The sequence below is a fragment of the Mesoplodon densirostris genome, chromosome 4, assembly GCF_025265405.1.
Source record: "Mesoplodon densirostris isolate mMesDen1 chromosome 4, mMesDen1 primary haplotype, whole genome shotgun sequence".
Lineage (NCBI taxonomy): Eukaryota > Metazoa > Chordata > Mammalia > Artiodactyla > Ziphiidae > Mesoplodon > Mesoplodon densirostris.
Window position 1 is genome coordinate 150,649,430 of NC_082664.1, and position 21,057 is coordinate 150,670,486.

General features: G+C 42.9%; 1 protein-coding gene across 1 annotated transcript in view; it reads right to left on the reverse strand.

The window, feature by feature from the left end:
• The window catches only part of IL16 (interleukin 16), a 107,797-nt gene that overhangs the window by 37,114 nt on the left and 49,626 nt on the right, over positions 1-21,057 (reverse strand). The window contains exons 3-5 of the mRNA XM_060095361.1: positions 8,131-8,239; positions 2,463-2,605; positions 10-120 (exon numbers count right to left, since the gene is read on the reverse strand). Coding sequence (XP_059951344.1) covers positions 10-120; positions 2,463-2,605; positions 8,131-8,239 — 363 coding nt within the window. The remainder of the gene's footprint in view (positions 1-9; positions 121-2,462; positions 2,606-8,130; positions 8,240-21,057) is intronic.

Consider the following 21,057-nt stretch of genomic DNA (forward strand, 5'->3'; position numbering starts at 1 on the left):
CTTGCTCACCTTGGCCTGGCCCTTCATCAGCACGATGTTGGAGATGACGGATGCCTGGAGGCCCCCCAAGGGCTGCATGAGCTGAGCTGTGCTGAGCGACCGCATTGGCCTTGACGGGCCCTGGAACAAGGGACCAGGGTGGGGAGAGGATAAGTCAACAGGATGGCAGCACACGCCTTGCTGGGAATAGGGACAGGGAAGGCCCAGCCGAGGAGAGGACCCTGATCCCCTCTCTCCTGAGGGAGAGGGGCCAGAGCATGGTGAATGGGGTGTGGGTGGGTGTCTGGTGGAGGGGGGCTGTTTTGGTGGTCCCAGGAGCCTGATCTCCCTGTGGACCAGCAGCCAGAGGCTCACTAAGGCTTGTCATGGGAGTGGGTCCCGGTTCACGACACAGACCACGCTGCCCCAGGACAACGAGTCCCATAACCGGAGTCCCCAGCCCAGACTGGGAACCCAACAGCCACGGACACCCTCAACAGAATCCAAGCCACATTTACGGAGACCCCATTTTGTGCCAGGCACAGGGTGGTGGGCAAAGGGTCAGGAACCCAAAGAAGTGAAAACTCAGAATGTAAATTCCAGGGGGAGGCAGACAGGGGATTACCCACTTGCATAGGAGCAGGGGTGCCAAATAGACACACGCCCTGCGCCCCACAGGAAGTGCCGCGGGGAGGGGCAAAGGAGCATGGTGGTTAGGTCTCAGACTTGGGAGCCCGGCTGCCTGGCTCTCCAACTATCAGCTGGTGACCTTGGGGAACTGACTTAACCCCTCTGTGCCTCGGGTTCCTTATCTGTAAAGTCACCTGTCACTTCGGAAGCTGTCTTTTTCTAACACTGGAACACCGATGATTCCCACTGGTGAGAGAAAAGCATAACAGCTCAAGGAAGGGAATGGAAGAGAGAAATGAAATCTTCAAGCATCTGATGTGTACCGTGTGGGGAGAATCAAACATGGCTTGACTATGGACCCTACAGGGGAGCTAAGACCCTACCATAAGTAATGACACCAACAAGGCATGTTGGGTGAGTCTGTAAGAGAAGCCCAGACACGTTACGATGGGCGTCAGGAAACATATAAGGGTCAAGCACTTGGAGGACTCAGGAGAGCTCGCAGCAGAAGTAGTGCTAGGAAGGGTTTTGAAGGATGGGGTAGGGTTTGCAGGCTAGAGGTGAGGGAAGGGGACAGGGTGATGCAGACGGAGGGCACTGTATGCTCACAGGTGGCAGCAGGAGGCACTGCAGGTGCCTTGTGCCTCGGCCGGGGCTCAGGGACACAACAGGCTGGCTGGGGTGACAAGTGAGGGGACCCTGTGCTTCACACCTGCTTGGCTCCCAGACTGCAACCTCGTGCCCCATAGTGGGAAGGACATGGACTGGTGAGCCACACAGGGCTTGGTTTCAATTCTGGACCCTTAGGTTTTCAAGATGTGTGAACTCAGACCGCTACTCCCCTTGCCAAACCTCTGCTTCCTCACTGTACAATGGGGCTAATGTTACCCTCCTTTCTAAGCTCAGGAATTACAGTAAGTCCCCTACATACGAACTTTCAAGTTGCTAACTTTCCAAGATGCAAATGTGTGTGCCCTCCATGTCAGGCGTGAGTGACATCACAGCTCACCCTGCGTCTCCTGTTGCTGACGATCCTTCAGCTCTACCATCTCCCACCTCCTCCCCCTCCTCCAGTCAGTAACTCTTCTTGCCTGTTCACTCGATGCCAGTCCCTGTATGCCAGCTCTTGTACTGTACTACTGTACTTCTCAAGGTACTGTACTGTAAGATTAAAAATGTTTCCTTTGTTTTTTGTGTTTGTTTTTTGTTTATGTATTGTTTGTGTGATAAGTATTATAAACCTATTCCAGTGCAGTACTATAGAGCCGACTGTGTTAGTTGGGGACCTAGGCTAACTCTGTTGGGCTCACGAACAAATTGGATTTACGAACACGCTCTCGGAACAGAACTCGTTCATGTGTAGGGGACTTACTGTAGAGGCAAAATGTGTAAAGCAAGTCACTATATCACAGGGGCTAAAAGCACAGGTTTGGAATCCTGAAGCTCTGACTTCGAGTCCCAGGGCGGACTCTTATTAGCACTGTGAATTCACATGCCTTCCTTAACTTGTCCTCACTTCCCTCGCCCTCCTCCTAGGATCGCTGTGCAGATGAAATAAACGGATCCACATAAAGTGCCAGTTCAGGGTCTGCATGGGTGGAATGTTCGCTGCACATTAGCTCCTCATAGCATCAAAGCATCCACAGTCACAAGTGCCTGGCACCCGTGGGCACTCATAGGTGACCATTCCTGATGTGGTTCTTTGCCTGAAGGCGCCCACACTCATGAAGCCAGCCCCTCCCCTCTGTAATTCTGTGGACATCAAACCACTAGGAAGGTCTCTTCAGCCACCGCTGAGTCTGGACCCCTCCCCTCTCTCCCTGCTCTCCAGGGTCCCCTGCCTTCGTTCTTACCACAGCCTTTCCTGCTGCACAGTCCAGTTGTTGAGAGAGAGACTTCCTGTTGCTACAGAGGGAATAAGGCTGCCTGTCTGTGGAAGCCGCCGATTTCTTGGTCATTGGAAAATCAATCTCTCCTGTGCAGTAGGGATTAACACCTAACCCAGGAGAGGAAAAAAAGGAAGAAATCATTTGTGCTGTCAGAAAGCAAAGCTCAAGGGAGAACAACATCAGCCCCGGCCAACGGCCAGCCCTCATGAACCAGCGGCCAGAGTGAACCTGAACCATGGAGCACCCAGTGCTGGGTGCAGGATGCAGAGTGGGGGCCAGTGAAGACGTAGTCAGCATTAGCTCCGTTCATGCTGTCTGCACCGCAGGGTGCAGGTGGGACTGTCACTTCCATTTCACCTCAGCTCAACTCGAGACAGTTGGCAAGGCATCTCCTACGTGTCAAGCAGGATGCTGGGCTCTCAGGAAATCACAATGCTCTGTCAACTCCAGTCCCTGCTGCCAGGGGGTTTTCAATCTCGACCCAGGAGGGAGAGGAGGGAGAGGAGGAATGCCCCCAGACAGGTAGAGCCAGAGGAGAGCCCAGGCAGGAGCCTGGGGGATCTGCCATGGCAACATCCAACCTCCCGACAGCACCTGACTGCTTCTTACACACACGCACATGCACAGTCACACACAGGCACATACACACCCCTAACACAGGCAGACAGAGTCAACTCTTGATTCTTTGGGGATCTAAGAAAATGCAAAACCATCATCTTCTTTTTCTTTTGGGGAAAACCCCAGACTTCCTTTCACCCAACCTGGAACTCTACCTCTTTCAGCTGGAAAAATCTGAAGAGATTCTCTGCTATGGCCCCTCATTGTCTAGATCAGTGTTTCTCAATTGAAATATAATACAAGTCACATATGTAATTTGAAAATTTCTAGTAGCCACATTAAAAAAAAGTCAAAAGAAAAAGTGAGGTTAATATTAATCATGTATTGTATTTAGTCCAATATACCTAAACCCTGTCATTTTAACATATAATACATAAAGTTATTAATGTGGTGTTTTGCATCCTTTTTTTTTGGTTGTGTGCTTAGTCTTTGAGTTGGGCGCATCTTTTACACTCTGAGCATTTGGACGAGCCACACTCCAAGCGCTCGAGATGTGAACAGTGGCCACGGTACTGGGCAGGGAGCACCCAGAGAGGGGCCGATTTTCCTAGCGTCCCTCCACAGTGAGTGGACAAGGCTTTGGTGGGAAATTCCCCAAGAGAAAGACACGAGATGGGTGGTGGTTCAGAGTGAAGAAGGGAGGCTGGAGCAGAGGCTTTGGTTTGCTTTCATTCTCAGGATGGGAAAGACTTAGGCTGAAGAAAGGAAGCCACTGCCCAGGGTGGGCTGAGAATATGGGACAGAATGGGCATTCCTGGAGATGTGAGATCCCTAAGGGAAGAGGAGGAAGGGACAAAGGCCTGGGGGGGAAAGGAGATGTCCCGGTCCATTGGCACTCCAAGTGGCTGGGGCAATGTTTCCCTGCCAGGACAGCTGCTCCCAGCAGCCGTCTCCACACAAGGAGGTGGTTCTCCCTGACTCACAGAGACCCTCTGACCCCAGAGGGGCCAGGAGAGAGAGGAAGCCAGGAGGTTCAGAAAACCAAGCCCCAGAAAGAGGGGACGAAGAATCCTGGAGCGGGGTTGGGAGGAGGGGCTACAGATGGTCCTAAATCTGTCTGTTCATCATGTTTATCTGGGTGTGTATCATAAGTGGGGCAAATTTCAATGCCCCACCCAGACCTACTGAATCCATGTCTGCATAGATGGGATCTGGGCGCGGGGGGGTCTCTGTGTTTATCAGGCTCCCCAGGCGATGCGTCCAGCTTTTGAGGAAACTTGAGGGAGTTCAGCTCCTTACTTCATCGTGAGGAAACCAAAACAAGTCTCCCATTCTCTCTGCCCACAGCAGTGCAAGGTGACTGCCATCTGAAGAACGGCAGCGGTGTACCATTTGGGTTCAGAGGGAATAAGGACAAGCAAACACGTGGCCAACTTGGATTGGTCCACAGGACAGAAGCACCTAGAGCCACAGGCAAGCACAGGGGGAACAGGCCAGGCAAACTCTGCTTCTACCCTCACTGATCCAGACAAAAAAAAAAAAAAAAAACTCGGGGGCTTCCCTGGTGGCGCAGTGGTTTAGAGTCTGCCTGCCGTTGCAGGGGACACAGGTTCGTGCCCTGGTCCGGGAAGATCCCACATGCCGCAGAGCGGCTGGGCCCGTGAGCCATGGCCACTGAGCCTGCGCGTCCAGAGCCTGTGCTCCGCAACGGGAGAGGCCACAACAGTGAGAGGCCCGTGTACCACAAAAAACAAACAAACAAACAAACAAACTCGGGCTTTCTGTGGTTCCTGCTCCCACTATGAGTTCCAATCAGCAAGGACATAGGCCCAGAGTCAGGACGAGCAGTCTCTCGAAAGCACTAACTGGTCTGAGCCCTCTCCTACTCTTTCAAAAAATTACTGGATGTGCTCCAACAGCAAGGAAATACATCAAGATTATCACCTTGAGTGGAGGAAGTTGAAATCAGTTAACATGTAGCACTGAGTGAGTTCACTGAAAATGTGGTTATAAAATCTAATGCAAAAACCAAAATAATTTTTGACGGGGAAACTATATATTTGGAAGATTATATAATAATAACGTGAGTTTCTAATTTAAGTTTACATTGAATTATGAAATGGAAAAATAAATGGGAATGGGACTAGAGGTAAATAACACCATCTTCCATTGGGGGACAATTTGGAAAATATAGTCTCAAGTATTATTAATTAATTAAACCTAATTGATTAAACTTAAAGGAAACTGGAAGTGGTGATAAAAATTAAATAAACCTTACAAATCACTACAAAAACTAAACACACACACACACAGAGCAAGAGGCAGAAAACAAATGACAAGTAACCATAAAAACAGAAAGTATAAAAAGAACATGAGTAAAAGCAAATATTAATTATAATACTAATGTCAATGGCTTAAGCTTCTCTCTTTAAAAAGATTGCCGGATTTACTTTCGAGATCTAAGTGCATATCATTTGCAAGAGGTAAACAAAATAAACAAAAAGTGTAAAATAAATGGATGGGCAGAAACTACCAATGAGTAATGCTGGAATCAGCCACCTAGAAAAAAAATCTATCTAGATTCTTGCTTCATAGCAAACACCAAAAATAAATTACAGATAGAATACATTTGAAAAAAAAAAGGCAAATCATTTAAAAAACTAGAAAAAGCAACACTATGTAGAAATAATTTAATCGATGTGGTTGTATACTTAATAGTCTTCATATTATATAACCTCAATGATTCTCTCCTAAATATGTAACCAAATATGATAAAAGAAACGTGTACAGCATGTATCTATAATTATTTTGTAAATGTTGATAAACTGGAAGCAACTTAAAGGTGTCATAGTGTAATAATTAAATAAGTATACATGAGAAAAAACTAGAAGAAAACACAGCCAAATATTTAATAGTTCTCTGGATGTGGAAGAAACTTTTAACATTAGACAGGAAAATTTGATGAATTTGATTAGATAAAGATGAGAACATCTTCATGTTAAAAATTAAGTTAAAAGAAAAATAACCAACTGAGGAAAGTATGTTCAGCAAATACAGCAGCCCAATATTAATTTTACCAAGAGACTTTTCATAAATTAGTGATAAAATAATGATCCTCCCAATAGAAAAATAGGCGCACTCAAAAGAAGGGAAATAAACAAATGAAGGAATGTTGAACTGCACCTGTGTAGAGAGGTGTTCTTTCCACTGATTTCACATGCACGTGAACCAGTCAGGGTTTGACAGAAGCAAAAGGCACACTCAGGTAGGACTTTGAGAAAGTGAATAAAGGGGCCATTTACAAAGAGTAGATGGGGCTTAAGAAAATAACAAGGCCCATTGAGGTACCTAGGAATTACCAAGAGCTGGAAGCTATTACCATCCCAGACCTGAAGGGGCACAGAGAAGAAATAGCATCACCAGGCCAGAGAGTGCTGGGACCAGGGCACTGCCAGAGCCACCAAAGCAGAGGGAGCAGAGAAACACCCCAGCGGTTCTCCCTTCCACCCTCCAGTCTCCCATTGATCCTCTCATCGACTGAACTCAGCTAGAAACCAGAGGGCCAGGGCACCCGGATGACGCCATCTGAAAGAGTCAGTGCCTGGGATGCAAGCAGGGCTGCTTCACGGGCATGCGACCTGTGAATCCACACAGAGCCCCAGACTTAGAAGGTATTCAGCTTGGTTTAATGCTCTGCTGTCGCCATTTTGAAATTCTTCATAATATTTGAACAGGAGTCCCACATTTTCATCTTACAATGATCCCCACAAATTGTGAAGCTGCTCCTGGGTGCAAAACAAGCCCCCCACCCCACCACACCAAAAAAGCGGACAATGGGAAAGGGAAAGAGGGAAATAGAGAAAAACCTGCATGGCAAATATTTTTAAAATTATCATCCAGTGTGGGCTATGATTGAAGAAATTGGTATTTGTATACATTATTAGAGTATTAGCTCTGGAAATTTGGAAGCCCAGATAAAAATCTAAGGTATATTTACCTTTTGAAACTCCATTTCTATGATATTATGCTAAAGGAAAAAAAGTGATGAAAAAGGGTAACTAGCAGTCCAAAAATAGGAAATGATTAATATAATGATGATCCATCCTACAACAGAATAACACGAGGCTTAGAGAGTTTAAAGGATGTGCCCAAGGTCACAGAGATAATTATTTCTGGAAGCAGGATCTAAATCCAAGTGCCTTGACTGCCAAATGTGAGCTCCTAACCACACATCAGTCCACTGCCTTGTATATTTCACCTAAGAAAATCACTGTAAACTCAAACAAAGTTTCATGGACAATCTCAGCAATGTTAATTATGTTAGCAAAAAGCTGAGAATAACTTACCTATCTAATAATAGGGAGCAGGCTAACTAGATTATGTACATAATGAAACACTATTTATCCACTAAAAATAGTGTTTACAAAAGAATTCCCAATGACGTGAGGTCAAGGGTGTGTGTGTGTATGTGTGTGTGTGTGTGTGTGTGTGTGTTTTCTATAGGCATATATAGGCATAGGAGGGAAATAATTGACAATGTTAACATAGATTGTCTCTAATTAGGATTTGGCACTGTTTTAATTTCTTCATGCTTTTCTGCATTCTTCACATTTTCCCGACTTTGCATTAGCACCATTCTCTTTGCAACAACCAAGAATCACGACATCTTCCAGCCCCAGCTCCCATCCTATACCAGATGAGGTGACAGAGGCCCTGAGAGAGACAGTGGCCTTCCTAAGACCAAGGAGCATCTTGGATGACAGAGCAGGTGTAAAGCCCTCGTCTTTTATCTTCTGTGTCAGGTCTTCCCAACTTGGCACTTGAAGTCCATCTAGAAGAGAAGTTGACTAAACCACAGAGAGCTCTGTCAGCAAGGGCAGAGGTGCTCTAGCTGGCCAGGACATGCACACGCAATGAAGGGCGCTCTCAGAGGGGTAAGCAGACCACTATCTTGGGCTAGTCCAGCTGGACAAGCAGAGACCCACACTCCCCCAAATCTCCGACATCACTGATATTCTCGATATTCAGCAACATCTAAGCCCTGCTCTTGTAGATGGTTCAATGACACACTTACTGGTTGAGTTGCTGCGTGTCCGTTGGTGACAGGCTTTGGGAAACAGGAAGTTACTACTTTGTGCATCCAGTTTTCCAGACTTTTCTCGAGAGGAAGGTGTAGAAGCTTCCTGCAAAACAATTTCCATCTTTTATTCAGCAACTTAGTTAGAACAGAAAAACTGAGATTTCGACACTGACCGTGGAAGTACTTGTCAGATTGTCTGTCTCCTCCACTAAATTACAGGCTCTATGAGAGCAGGGACTTAGAATTACTGTCATCCATTAACTCATAGATATATTAACTCAGTTAATAAAGAATATGAAAATATCATATCTTTATGTGACAAAGAATACAAATTATAATAAAGAATGGATAGAGATTGCATAAATGTTGAACTAATGCAATAAATGTTGAATGATTATGTCAGCTATTACATGTCAGGTTCTTTGTTAGGCATTAGGGATTTAGCTGTGAACAAGACAGAGAAGGGCACTGAGAAAAGGCATTTTCATGACGGAAGGCCGACAGCAAACAAGCAAACAGATAAAGGTGAAAGATAATGACAGAGAATAATAAGTGCTACCAAGAAAAGAACTAGAGACTGACGCGAATGGGAGGCTGGGAGGAATGTGTTAGAGAAGATGATCAAGTAAGTTCCATCGTTCTGGCACATAATAGGCACTTAGAAACAGTCATTGAAAGAATATTATATAAAGAGATTTCTTAATATTGAACCGTCCATGCATTCTTGAGTGGATTACAATTTTCTTATACTGCTGATTTCTCTCCGTGAAGATTTCATTTAGGACTTGAAAAATCAATATTCTTAAGTTAAATTTGGTTATCATTCTGTTATTCTTTTTCTACCTTGCCATATTGATCCAATTTTCACTGCTTCTTTTTTTTTTTTTTTTCTTTTTGCGGTATGCGGGCCTCTCACTGTTGCGGCCTCTCCCGTTGCGGAGCACAGGCTCCGGACGCGCAGGCCCGGCGGCCATGGCTCACGGGCCCAGCCGCTCCGCGGCACATGGGATCCTCCCAGACCGGGGCACGAACCCGTATCCCCTGCATCGGCAGGCGGACTCCCAACCACTGCGCCACCAGGGAGGCCCTCTGCTTCTTTTTTATACTAATAATTTGGGAACTCATTGTACTGAGTCTATAAGTAGTATGTATTAAACCACATACTTGAACTCATCTCTCTATCAGGGTCAGTGATGAAATAGAAAACATATGACCCTAAGATGAGAATCTGAAACAACTTTCACGCACCCTCTCCTCACCCTGGTATTTTAGAAACAGAGGACAGATGGACAGAAGGCTAGAGGTTAACAATGAGGATAATGGTATTAATTATTTTACTTCTCTTCCCAGAACTACTTTTTGTATCTTTTTTTATTGCATAACTTTATTAGTCACAATGATCTTGACTTAATTCTTGAGTTATGTTGGTTTTATTCCTCACAACCATAATCCTTAGGAGAGAAAGAGAGAGTGTGTGTATGTGTGTGTGTGTTCTCAGGAAAGCTGTGCAGATGGAAAGCTCTCTGAATATTTTCATGTCTGAGAATGTCTTCCTATGGTCATCACACTTGAATGATTTGTTGAGTATAGAATTTAGGGGTATTGGTTATCCTATCTAGAAACGCTAGTTGGCTCAAATGCTACCTGGGATTTAGTGTTTTAGCATAGAGGTTTGCTAGGGGTACCTGCCACCCTTTTCTGACAGGTCTTTCTTGTTCAAAGCCAGGCTTGGCAGTGCCAGTTAATTTGGCAGTGCCCTCCCAAAGTGTGCCAAGTGCCTGCCGACTTCCAGCACCTGGTACATTTCCCAGAGTGGAAGGAGGGAGGATCTACCGCTGCCTCTCACTATGCACCAAGTAACCCATCCTCCCCTCCAGCCCCCAGCATTGTGAGCTGGTAGGTATTGGGGTTGAGGGGTCTGCTGGCCCCTGTCCCACTCATTCCCCAGGCCTTTCCCTCCCGTGTGGTCAACGGCAGGCTAACAAGCCCTTCCCTCAATCCAGTCTCACCTGCACTATGTCATGCAGAAAGTTCTCATGGGTTCCAGAATGTGGTTGGCCCCTTTCCGTGGCTTCCTGTTCTGACATGCTTTTCTCCCTATTGGTAGTTTTTTTTTGTTTGTTTGTTTGTTTTGATAGAAATTTCTAAGAGGTGGGGGAGTTAATAAAGTGTACTCTGTAACCGTCTGAAGCCAGAAGTCCACTCACAGCCTTTTTTTCTTTTTAAAACTGTATCCAGTTCTGACACAAGGGGATCCTGCAAGAAACCACATATCAATTCCCTTTTATTTCTTGTACACATCAACGTTAAAATCAGAGAACTCATCTTCCTAGACATTCATTTTCCTTTTCACCAGCAGATGGCGCTATATTAACCTGACCAAAATTATCTTCTCTAACCAGGGTAGCCCAGGAAATGTTTTAAAGGAGAGAACAGGGATTATATGGAAGGTGGTTTAGTTCAGTTGAATTCTTGAGACTCCATATTTCTAGGACTTAGCAAAATTACTGGTTCTTTGAATTAGCTGTTTCATACAATATGGTAGTCAAAAGATATTTCTTAGCTCCAATAGTTTCTCGAGGTCATGTCCTAATTCTAATATCAAGACGGCCCTCTGGCATTATTCCCACCTCTTCATGTTCTCCAGTGAGACTATGAAAGTAAATAATAACATGTTATTTCGGTAGCTCTTTTGGATTCGCTGATAAAACCGCCAGTATGTCTACTTGTTTGAAGTGAAGCCTTATTTGAAAAGTACAATTGAAATGTATTTCCCCCCAAATATCTAGTAAGATGAAGATAAATAAGTAAATGAGGTAAACACAAAACATAGAATACTAAGTATCTTTTTTTTCTTTTTTTTTTTCTTTTTTCTTTTTGCAGTATGTGGGCCTGTTGCGGCCACTGTTGCGGCCTCTCCCGTTGCAGAGCACAGGCTCCGGACGCGCAGGCTCAGTGGCCATGGCTTCCAGGCCCAGCCGCTCCGCGGCATGTGAGATCTTCCTGGACTGGGGCACGAACCCGTGTCCCCTGCATCGGCAGGCAGACTCTCAACCACTGTGCCACCAGGGAAGCCCTATTCATTCTTTTTAATCATAAAACCCTGAGCATAATGTTTCTCCACGAGATATGCACAGTGGGATAGAGCAGATAAAGGGTCATGAGGCCAGCAGCATTAAGCCTCTTATGACCCTGGACTGGTCAGTTGATTGTTTGGTCTTGGTATCCTCTTTTGTAAGGTGAAGGGGTGGACTAAACAACTTCTATAACCACGTTCGGCTCCATACTTTTGAATGTAACTGATGATTATGTTTAAAGAGCAAAAGGGTTACTGTCCTCTCTGAAATGATCACATGTCAGAAGATCATTCACAAGGACAAAACATCCTCCTTTGGTTCCCTGGTCCCTCTCCGTCTGGCAAGGATGTCCTGGGTGGAGTGGTTTCTCAACAAAGGAGTCTCTGTAGGAGCCCCTACGAACATTTGCACAGAACAGCTCCCCCACCAGTCCACAGAACAGAACTCTTCTATTCTTGCTCCCAAGGTGGGGCTGCTCTTGAGGCCAAGGATTTGTCACTGAGGTCAGAGGCTGGCAAACTCATTTCCAGACACATTTCCCCTTGTTCTCCTCAGAGACTGCAACCCAGAGCAGCAGTTCTGTGGGTGGTGTACCCCATCATTACCTGGGTGGGAGTCTCTACATGTATCAGTCCCACTGGTGCCTGAGTGGGGAATGAGGTAGACTGTCCAGAGAGCCCTCCCAAACTAAGGACCAGTCACATAACTGCTAGGACTTAACAGCCAACTCCAAGAAATGGAAAAAACCCATGATCTGCATGTAACCAAGGAATAAACCTGGAATGAAGATGCAGAATTCTGGGGCATTTTTTTCTACAAACAACATTATTCTGGAGTCTAAACTGTTCCCCAAAGGTTACAAGGCTCTATTACTCTGTTAGAAGGGTTCATTTTGTATACAGACCCTTAACATTGCTGACACAGCTTGATGCTTCTGGAGCTTGGTGACTGCATTCCTCTTACATACAAGCCTTTCCATTTTCTCTTTGAAGTGAGATGCTATAGCTGCTCCAGTCTAAGGGAGCCACAAAATGGAATCCAACCGCCCTCCTGATCAAGGCTTGTTTCCTGTGGTTGGGTTGATCATGCAGCAGCAGACTTGATCTTTAAGTCATAAAGATAAATAACTGGCCCCAGCAGATTGGTTCTGGGATGGTCACATGGTCATGTGGGATGCTGAGGCCACATACCTCCTGATATGGAGAGGAAGGGTGGAAACCAGAAACCTAGGAGTCCTCCAAAATCCTGCTTCTCCTCCCGTGGTCCCTACATGACCACAGCCACAAAGTCCTTGTAATTTTACCTTCTCAAAATTCCCCAACACATCCATTCTTGCTGGCTATGTTCTAGTTCATAGTATACCTTTTAGATTAGGCTATTACAATGGCCTATGGGATCTAAGAAAAGTATTTTAAAGAATATTTTTAACAAATGGTCTGGGACAACTGGATATCCACATGTAAAAGAATGAAGTTGGACCCCTTCCTCACACCATACACAAAAATTAATTCAAAATAAATCATAGACCTACAAGTAAGAGCTACAACTATAAAGCTCTTAGAAAAAAACATAGGACTAAATATTCATGAACTTGGGTTAGAGAAAGACTTGGTAACTATGACACCAAATCATGAGTGACAAAAGAAAATACAGATAAATGGACTTCTTCAAAATTAAAACCTTTTGTGTTCTAAAGGACACCATCAAGACGGTGAAAAGACAGCCCACAGAATTGAAGAAAATATTTTCAACTCATATATCTGATAAGGGACTTGTATCAAGAATACATAAAGAGGGACTTCCCTGGTGGTTCAGTGGTTAAGACTCCATGCTCCCAATACAGGGGACATGGGTTCGATCCCTGGTCAGGGAACTAGTTCCCATATGCATGCCGCAACTAAGAGTTCACATGCCACAAGTAAGGAGCCAGCGCAACCAAATAAATAAATAAAATGTAACCAAATAAATAAATTAAATATTTTTTTAAAGAATATATAAAGAACTTTTACAATTCAATTATAGAAAGGCAAATAATCCAATTTTTAAAATGGACAAAGGATCTGATTAGATATCTTCCCAAAGAAGATACACAAGAAGCCAAGAGGCACATGAAAACAGATTCAACATCATTAGCCATCAAGGACATGCAAATCAAAACCACAATGAGATACCACTTTACACCAACTAGGATGGCTATCATCACACCCACTTAACATCCACTAATATATGGAGGATTTAGAAAAAATAGAACCCTCATACATTGCTGGTAGAAATAAAAAATGATGCAGATGCTTTGGAAACAGCTTGGCAGTTCTTCTAAAAGTTAAATATACAGTTACCAGATGATCCAGCAATCCCTTTCTTAGGTATATACTCAAGAGAAGAAAATATACATCCACACAAAAACTTGTGCACAAATGCTCAAAGCAGCATTATACATTATAGCCCCAAAGCAGAAACAACCCAAGTGTCCATCTGCTGATGGACAGGTGAATAAAATATGGTATATCTATACAATGGAATATGATTTGGCAATAAAAAGGAATGAAGTACTTATATATGATATAACATAATGACCCCTGAAAACATTACTCAAGTGAAAAAAGCCAGTGACAAAAGACTATACACTGTATGATTCCATTTATAGTAAATGTCCAGAATAGGCAAACCTATAGAGAGAGAAAGTAGATTAGTAGATGATTAAGGATGGAGCAATAGTGTGGTGGGGAGGGGTTAATGAGGAATGACTGCTAATGGGTATTAGATTGCTTCTGTGGGTAATGAAAACGTTCTAAAATCAGATAGTGGTGAAGGTTGCACCACTCTGTAAATACACTAAAAACCACTCAATAGTATACTTTAAATAAGTGAATTGTACGGTGTGTGAGTTATATCTCAATAAAACCACTTAAAATGGAATATTTATCCATTCATTCATTGATTCACAATTTCCCTGCCCCCAGTCTTTTCTCACTTCAACCCCTCTACACTCTGCTGACAGCATGATTTTACAAAAATGCAGATGGTATGCATGAAACTTCCTAATTAAATCTATGATGTATTCAAGATCAAATCCAAACTCCCTGGTATGTCATTGAAGGTCCTTCCTTCTCTAACACTACCAAAAAAATAAATAAATAAAATAACTCAATCAAAAAATGGGAAGAAGATCTAAATAGACATTTCTCCAAAGAAGACATACAGATGGCCAAAACGCACATGAAAGGATGCTCAACATCACTAATTATTAGAGAAATGCAAATCAAAACCACAATGAGGTATCACCTCATGTCAGTCAGAATGACTATCATCAAAAAATCTACAAAAAGTAAGTGCTGGAGAGGGGGTGTGTAGAAAAGGGAACCCTCCTACACTGTTGGTGGCAATGTAAATTGGTACAGCCACTATGGAGAACACTATGGAGGTTCCTTAAAAAACTAAAAATAGAACTACCATATGAACCAGCAATCCCACTCCTGGGCATATACCCAGAGAAAACCATAATTCAAGAAGATACATGCACCCCAATATTCATTGCAGCACTACTTACAATAGCTAGGACATGGAAGAAACCTAAATATGTATCAACAGAGGAATGGATAAAGAAGATGTGGTACATATATACAATGGAATATTACTCAGCCATAAAAAAGAGCAAAATAATGCCATTTGCAGCAACATGGATGGACCTAGAGATTGTCATACTGAGTGAAGTAAGTCAGACACAGAAAGACAAATATCATATGATATTGCTTATATGTGGAATCTAAAAAAAAAGGGTACAAATGAACTTATTTACAAAACAGAAGTAGAGTCACAGATGTAGAAAACAAACTTATGGTTATCAGGGGATAAAGGAAGGGGAAAGGATAAATTGGGAGATTGGAACTGACATATACACACTACTATATATAAAATAGATAACTAATAATAACCTGCTGTAGAGCACAGGGAACTCTACTCAATACTCTGTAATGGCCTACAAGGGAAAAGAATCTAAAAGAAAAAAAAAGAGCAGATTTATGTATATGTATAGCAGATTCACTTTGCTGTATACCTGAAACTAACACAACATTGTAAAGCAACTATACTCTAAGAAAAAAAAAAAACTACTCAAACTGACTCAAGCCTCCATTGAGCCCAGTTAGTTACACATCCTATCAGTAGACCCTATGTGTCCTGTCCTATCTGTATAGTTACCCATGCTGGCTCCCCTTCATTCTTCAAGAATCAATTTAGATGTCACTACCTTTGTAGTGATGTTTCCATGCAAAATAGCTGCCCCCTCAAAAAATCATGGGCTCTCTTTGCCAATAACAGCCAATAACAGCCCTCATGCAAAAGCACCTGAATCACAACTAACTGCTGGACAATCATCGACAGAAGACACTGGAACTCACCAAAAAAGATACCCCACATCCAAAGACAAGGGAGAAGCCTCAATGAGATGGTAGGAGGGGCGCAATCACAATAAAATCAAATCCCACAACTGCTGGGTGGGTGACTCACAAACTGGAGAACACTTACATGACAGAAGTCCACCCACTGGAGTGAAGGTTCTGAGTCCCACCTCAGGCTTCCCAATCTGGGGGTCCGGCAAGGGGAGGAGGAATTCCTGGAGAATCAGACTTTGAAGTCTACTGGGATTTGATTGCAGGGCTTTGACAGAACTGGGGGAAACAGAGACTCCACTCTTGGAGGGCACACACAAAGTAGTGTGCACATCAGGACCCAGGGGGAAGGAGCAGTGACCCCATAGGAGACTAAACCGGACCTACCTGCTGGTGTTGGAGGGTCTCCTGTGGAGGCACAGGGTGGCTGTGGCTCACCACAGGGACAGGGATACTGGCGGCAGAGGATCTGGGAAGTGCTCCTTGGCATCAGCCCTCCTGGAGTCTGCTACTAACCCCACCAAAGAGCCTGTGGCCTCCAGTGCTGGATTGCCTCGGGCCAAACAACCAACAGGGAGGGAACCCAGCCCCACCCATCAGCAGACAAACAGATTAAAGCTTTACTGAGCTCTGCCCACCAGAGCAACACCCAGCTCTACCCACCACCAGTTCCTCCCATCAGGAAGCTTATACAAGCCTCTTAGATAGCCTCATCCACCAGAGGGCAGATAGCAGAAGCAAGAAGAACTACAATTCTGCAGCCTGTGGAAGGAAAACCACATTCACAGAAAGATAGACAAAATGAAAAGGCTGAGGACTATATACCAGATGAAGGAACAAGATAAAAGCCAAGAAAAACGACCAAATGAAGTGGAGATAAGCAACCTTCCAGAAAAAGAATTCAGAATAATGATAGTGAAGATGATCCAAGACCTCAGAAAAAGAATGGAGGCAAAGATTGAGAAGATGCAAGAAATGTTTAACAAAGAACTAGAAGAATTAAAGAACAAACAAACAGAGATGGACAATACAATAACTGAAATGAAAAATACACTAGAAGGAATCACAGCAGAATAACTGAGGCAGAAGAATGGATAAGTGACCTGGAAGACAGAATGGTGGAATTCACTGCCACAGAACAGAAAAAAGAAAAAAGAATGAAAAGAAACAAAGACAGCCTAAGAGACCTCTGGGACAACATTAAATGCACCAACGTTCTCATTATAGGGGTCCCAGAAGGAGAAGAGAGAGAGAAAGTACCCAAGAAAATATTTGAAGAGATTATACTCGAAAACTTCCCTAACATGGGAAAGGGAATAGCTATCCAAGTCCAGGAAGCACAGAGAGTCCCAGGCAGGGTAAACCCAAGGAGAAACACACCGAGACACATAGTAATCAAATTGACAAAAATTAAAGGCAAAGAAAATTATTAAAAGCAACAAGGGAAAAACAACAAATAACATACAAGGGAACTCCCATAAGGTTAACAGATGATTTCTCAGCAGAAACTCTACAGGCCAGAAGGAAGTGGCACAATATATTTAAAGTGATGAAAGGGAAGAACCTACAGTCAAGATTATTCTGCCCAGCAAGGATCTCCTGCAGCTCAATATTAAAAAAAAAACAACCCAATCAAAAAACGGGTGGAAGATCTAAATAGACATTTCACTCAACTAGGACATACAGATGGCCAAGAGGCACATGAAAAGCTGCTCAACATCACTAATTATTAGAGAAATGCAAATCAAAAGTACAATGAGGCATCACCTTGCACCAGTTAGAATGGGCATCATCAGAAAATCTACAAAAAACAAATGCTGGAGAGAGTGTGGAGAAAAGGGAACACTCCTCCACTGCTGGTGGGAATGTAAATTGATACAGCCACTATGGAGAACAGTATGGAGGTTCCTTAAAAAACTAAAAATAGAATTACCATATGACCCAGCAATCCCACTACTGGGCATACCCAGAGAAAACCATAATTCAAAAAGACACATGCACCCCAATGTTCATTGCAGCACTATTTACAATAGCCAGGTCATGGAAGCAACATAAATGCTCATCGACAGATGAAGATAAAGAAGATGTGGTACATGTATACAATGGAATATTACTCAGCCATAAAAAGGAACGAAACTGGGTCATTTGTGAAGACATGGATGGACCTAGAGACTGTCATACAGAGTGAAGTTAAGTCAGAAGGAGTAAAACAATATTGTATATTAACGCATATATGTGGAATCTAGAAAAATGGTACGGATGAACCGGTTTGCAAGGCAGGAATAGAGACAGATGTAGAGAACAAAAGTATGGACACCAAGGTGGGAAAGTGGGGGGCAGGGGTGGTGGGATGAATTGGGAGATTAGGATTGACATATATATACACTAATATGTGTAAAATAGATAACTAATAAGAACCTGCTGTATAAAAAAATAAAATAAAATTCAAAAAATGAAAATGAGGAAAAGATAGGATCAGGCATTTCACTGAAGAGGATATACAGATGGTAAACAAGCACATGAAAATACATTTAACATTATCAGCTCTTAGTGAAACACAAATTAAAACCACAATGAGATATCACTACACACCTATCAGAATGGCTAAAATTTAAAATAGTGACATCAAATACTAAGGAGGATACAGAGAAACTGGATCACTTATACTTTGTTTACATGAATGTAGAATGGTACAGCCACTCTGGAAAACTGGTTCAGCAGTTTCTTTAAAACTAAAACACAAAACTATGGCACAACCCAAAAATTGCACTCCTGGGCATTTATCCCAGCAAACAGAAAATTTGTGTTCACACCAAACCTATACAGGAATGTTAACATCATCGCTATTCATAATTGCCCCAAAGAGAAAACACCAAAGATGTCCTTCGATAGTGAATGGTTAAACAAACTGTGTTACATTTGTTCTAGGGAAGGATTGGTTCAAGGATTCCCAAGGATACCAAATCTGCAGATGCTCAAGTCCCTTATGTCCAGTCTGCCCTCCCTATCTGTGGGTTCCACATTCGCTGGTGCAACCAGCTGGGGATCGTGGAGGCAGAACCTGCAGATACCGAGGGATGACTGCACACCCCTGCCATGCAATGCTTACTACTCAGTAGTAAAAAGGAACTAACTACTGATACATGCAAAAACCTGGATGAACCTCCAGAGAATTATACCAGGTGAAAAAAAGCCAGTCCCCAAATGTTACATACTGTGTGGTACCATTTACACAAAGCTCTTCAAATGACAAAAGTATAGAAACAGTTGCCATAGGTGAAGGCGGAGGTACAGGTGGGAGACAACTGAGTGTGGCTCTAAGAAAGCAACATAAGGAATCCTTGTAGTAACAGAAATTGTTCTGTATACTGACTACTTCAATACCAATAATCTGACTGTGACAGTATACTATAATTTTACAAGATGTTACCATTGGGGGAAACTAAGTTATATGGACCTCTTTGTATTATTTTCTCATATCTTCATATGAATCTACAATAATCTGGAAACAATTTAATTTCAAAAACTATATTAAGTGCATTTCTATATTCCAGGAAATAGCAGTTAGAAAACAGGATTATTAAAAAGATGACATTTACAATTGCACCAGAAAATAAAGAATGCCTAGGAACTAACCCGATGAAAGATATGTAAGACCTTTCTGAAAAAAATTACAAAACTTACTGAAAATCATTAACTAAGGCCTGAATAATGGAGAGGTACATTATGTTCATGAAAATGGGAGGCTTACTATTCTATAAATGTAAGTTCTCCCCCAAATTCATTTACAGATTTAATGCAGTACTAACCAAAATTTCAAGTGTTTTTTAGAACATCACAAACTGACCCTTAAATTTTTATCAAGAAGCCAAGGGCCTCAAAGAAAGACACAGACCTTAATAAGCACGAAGAGAGAGAAATTTCAATACAAGAGAACAATACTTATTTTAAAACATAATGATCAAGACAGTAGAGTTTTGGCATAACAGTAGCAAACTGACAACATAACAGTAGCAAAGATGTCACAATCACTTTAGAAAATAATTTGGCGCATCTGGTACAAATGAAGATATTCATACCCTAAGATTCACTGCTTCTTCATCTATTTTTATGCCCTAGTGAAACTTGCAGACATGCACATGGAGAAACGTACAAGAGTGACTGTTGCAGTACAGTCTCTGAAGAGGGGTAAAGGGAAATATCCCCAAAGCCCGTCCATCGTAGGATGGATAAATCAATTGTGTGTTCACGAAATAGAATAGCATAAAGCAGTGAAGATCAATGAACCACAGCAAAATGGAATAACATGAATAAATTTCTAGAACAGGACAGAGAGCCTAGAAACAGCTTCACGTTCATATGAAGAAACTTGATCTGTGAGAGAACTAATACTATACTTATATCTGTGGGGAAAGAGGGGCACTTCAATAGACCTGCTGGGAAAACAGATTAACCATGTGGAAAAAATGATAATGTACCCCTACACTTCACAAATATCAATTCCAGGTGGATTAAAAACATAACGACAAAAGGCAAAATTATAAGATGCTCAGAAGACAGTAGAAGAGAACAGACATTATAGGAGAATGTGTTTACTTTAGAAAAGGATGAAATTTTCCAATAAGATACAAAAAGCACAAAGTACAAAGGACATGATTGACAACTCCCACATTAAAATGAAAAACTTCTGCTCATCACCTAAAGGAGTAAAAGGACACACTAAAAATTAGGAAAAGAAAAAGACCAACAGCTCAAAAGAAAAACAAAAAGCTTAGAAGGACTAGGGCTTCCCTGGTGGCGCAGTGGTTGAGAGTCCGCCTGCCGATGCAGGGGACACGGGTTCGTGCCCCGGTCTGGGAGGATCCCACATGCCGCGGAGCAGCTGGGCCCGTGAGCTGTGGCCGCTGAGCCTGCGCATCCGGAGCCTGTGCTCCGCAACGGGAGAGGCCACAACAGGGAGAGGCCTGTGTACCGCAAAAAAAAAAAAAGCTTAGAAGGACCTATCACATAAGAGGAAATTCAAAAGTTCCATAAACATGTGGACGTATGTGCAACCTTACTAGTAATTAGGGAAATGCAAATTACAATCAATATGAAAGACAATTTAATAGGCCCCAGACTGGAAAGTTTAAAAGCCAGATGATATCAAGAATTGATGGGGACTTCCCTGGTGGTCCAGTGGTTAAGATTGCGCCTCCCAATGCAGGGAGTGCGGGTTTGATCCCTGGTCAGGGAGCTAAGATCCCACAAGGCTCACGGCCAAAAAAACAAAAAAACATAAAACAGAAGCAATATTGAAACAAATTCAATAAAGACTTTTAAAAATGGTCCACATCAAAAAAAAATCTTTAAAAAGAAAACTGATGAAGATGCAGAGCAATCAAGAAACTTACACCTGTTGATGGAAGGGAAGATGCCACAATCACTTTAGAAAATAATTTGGCGCATCTGGT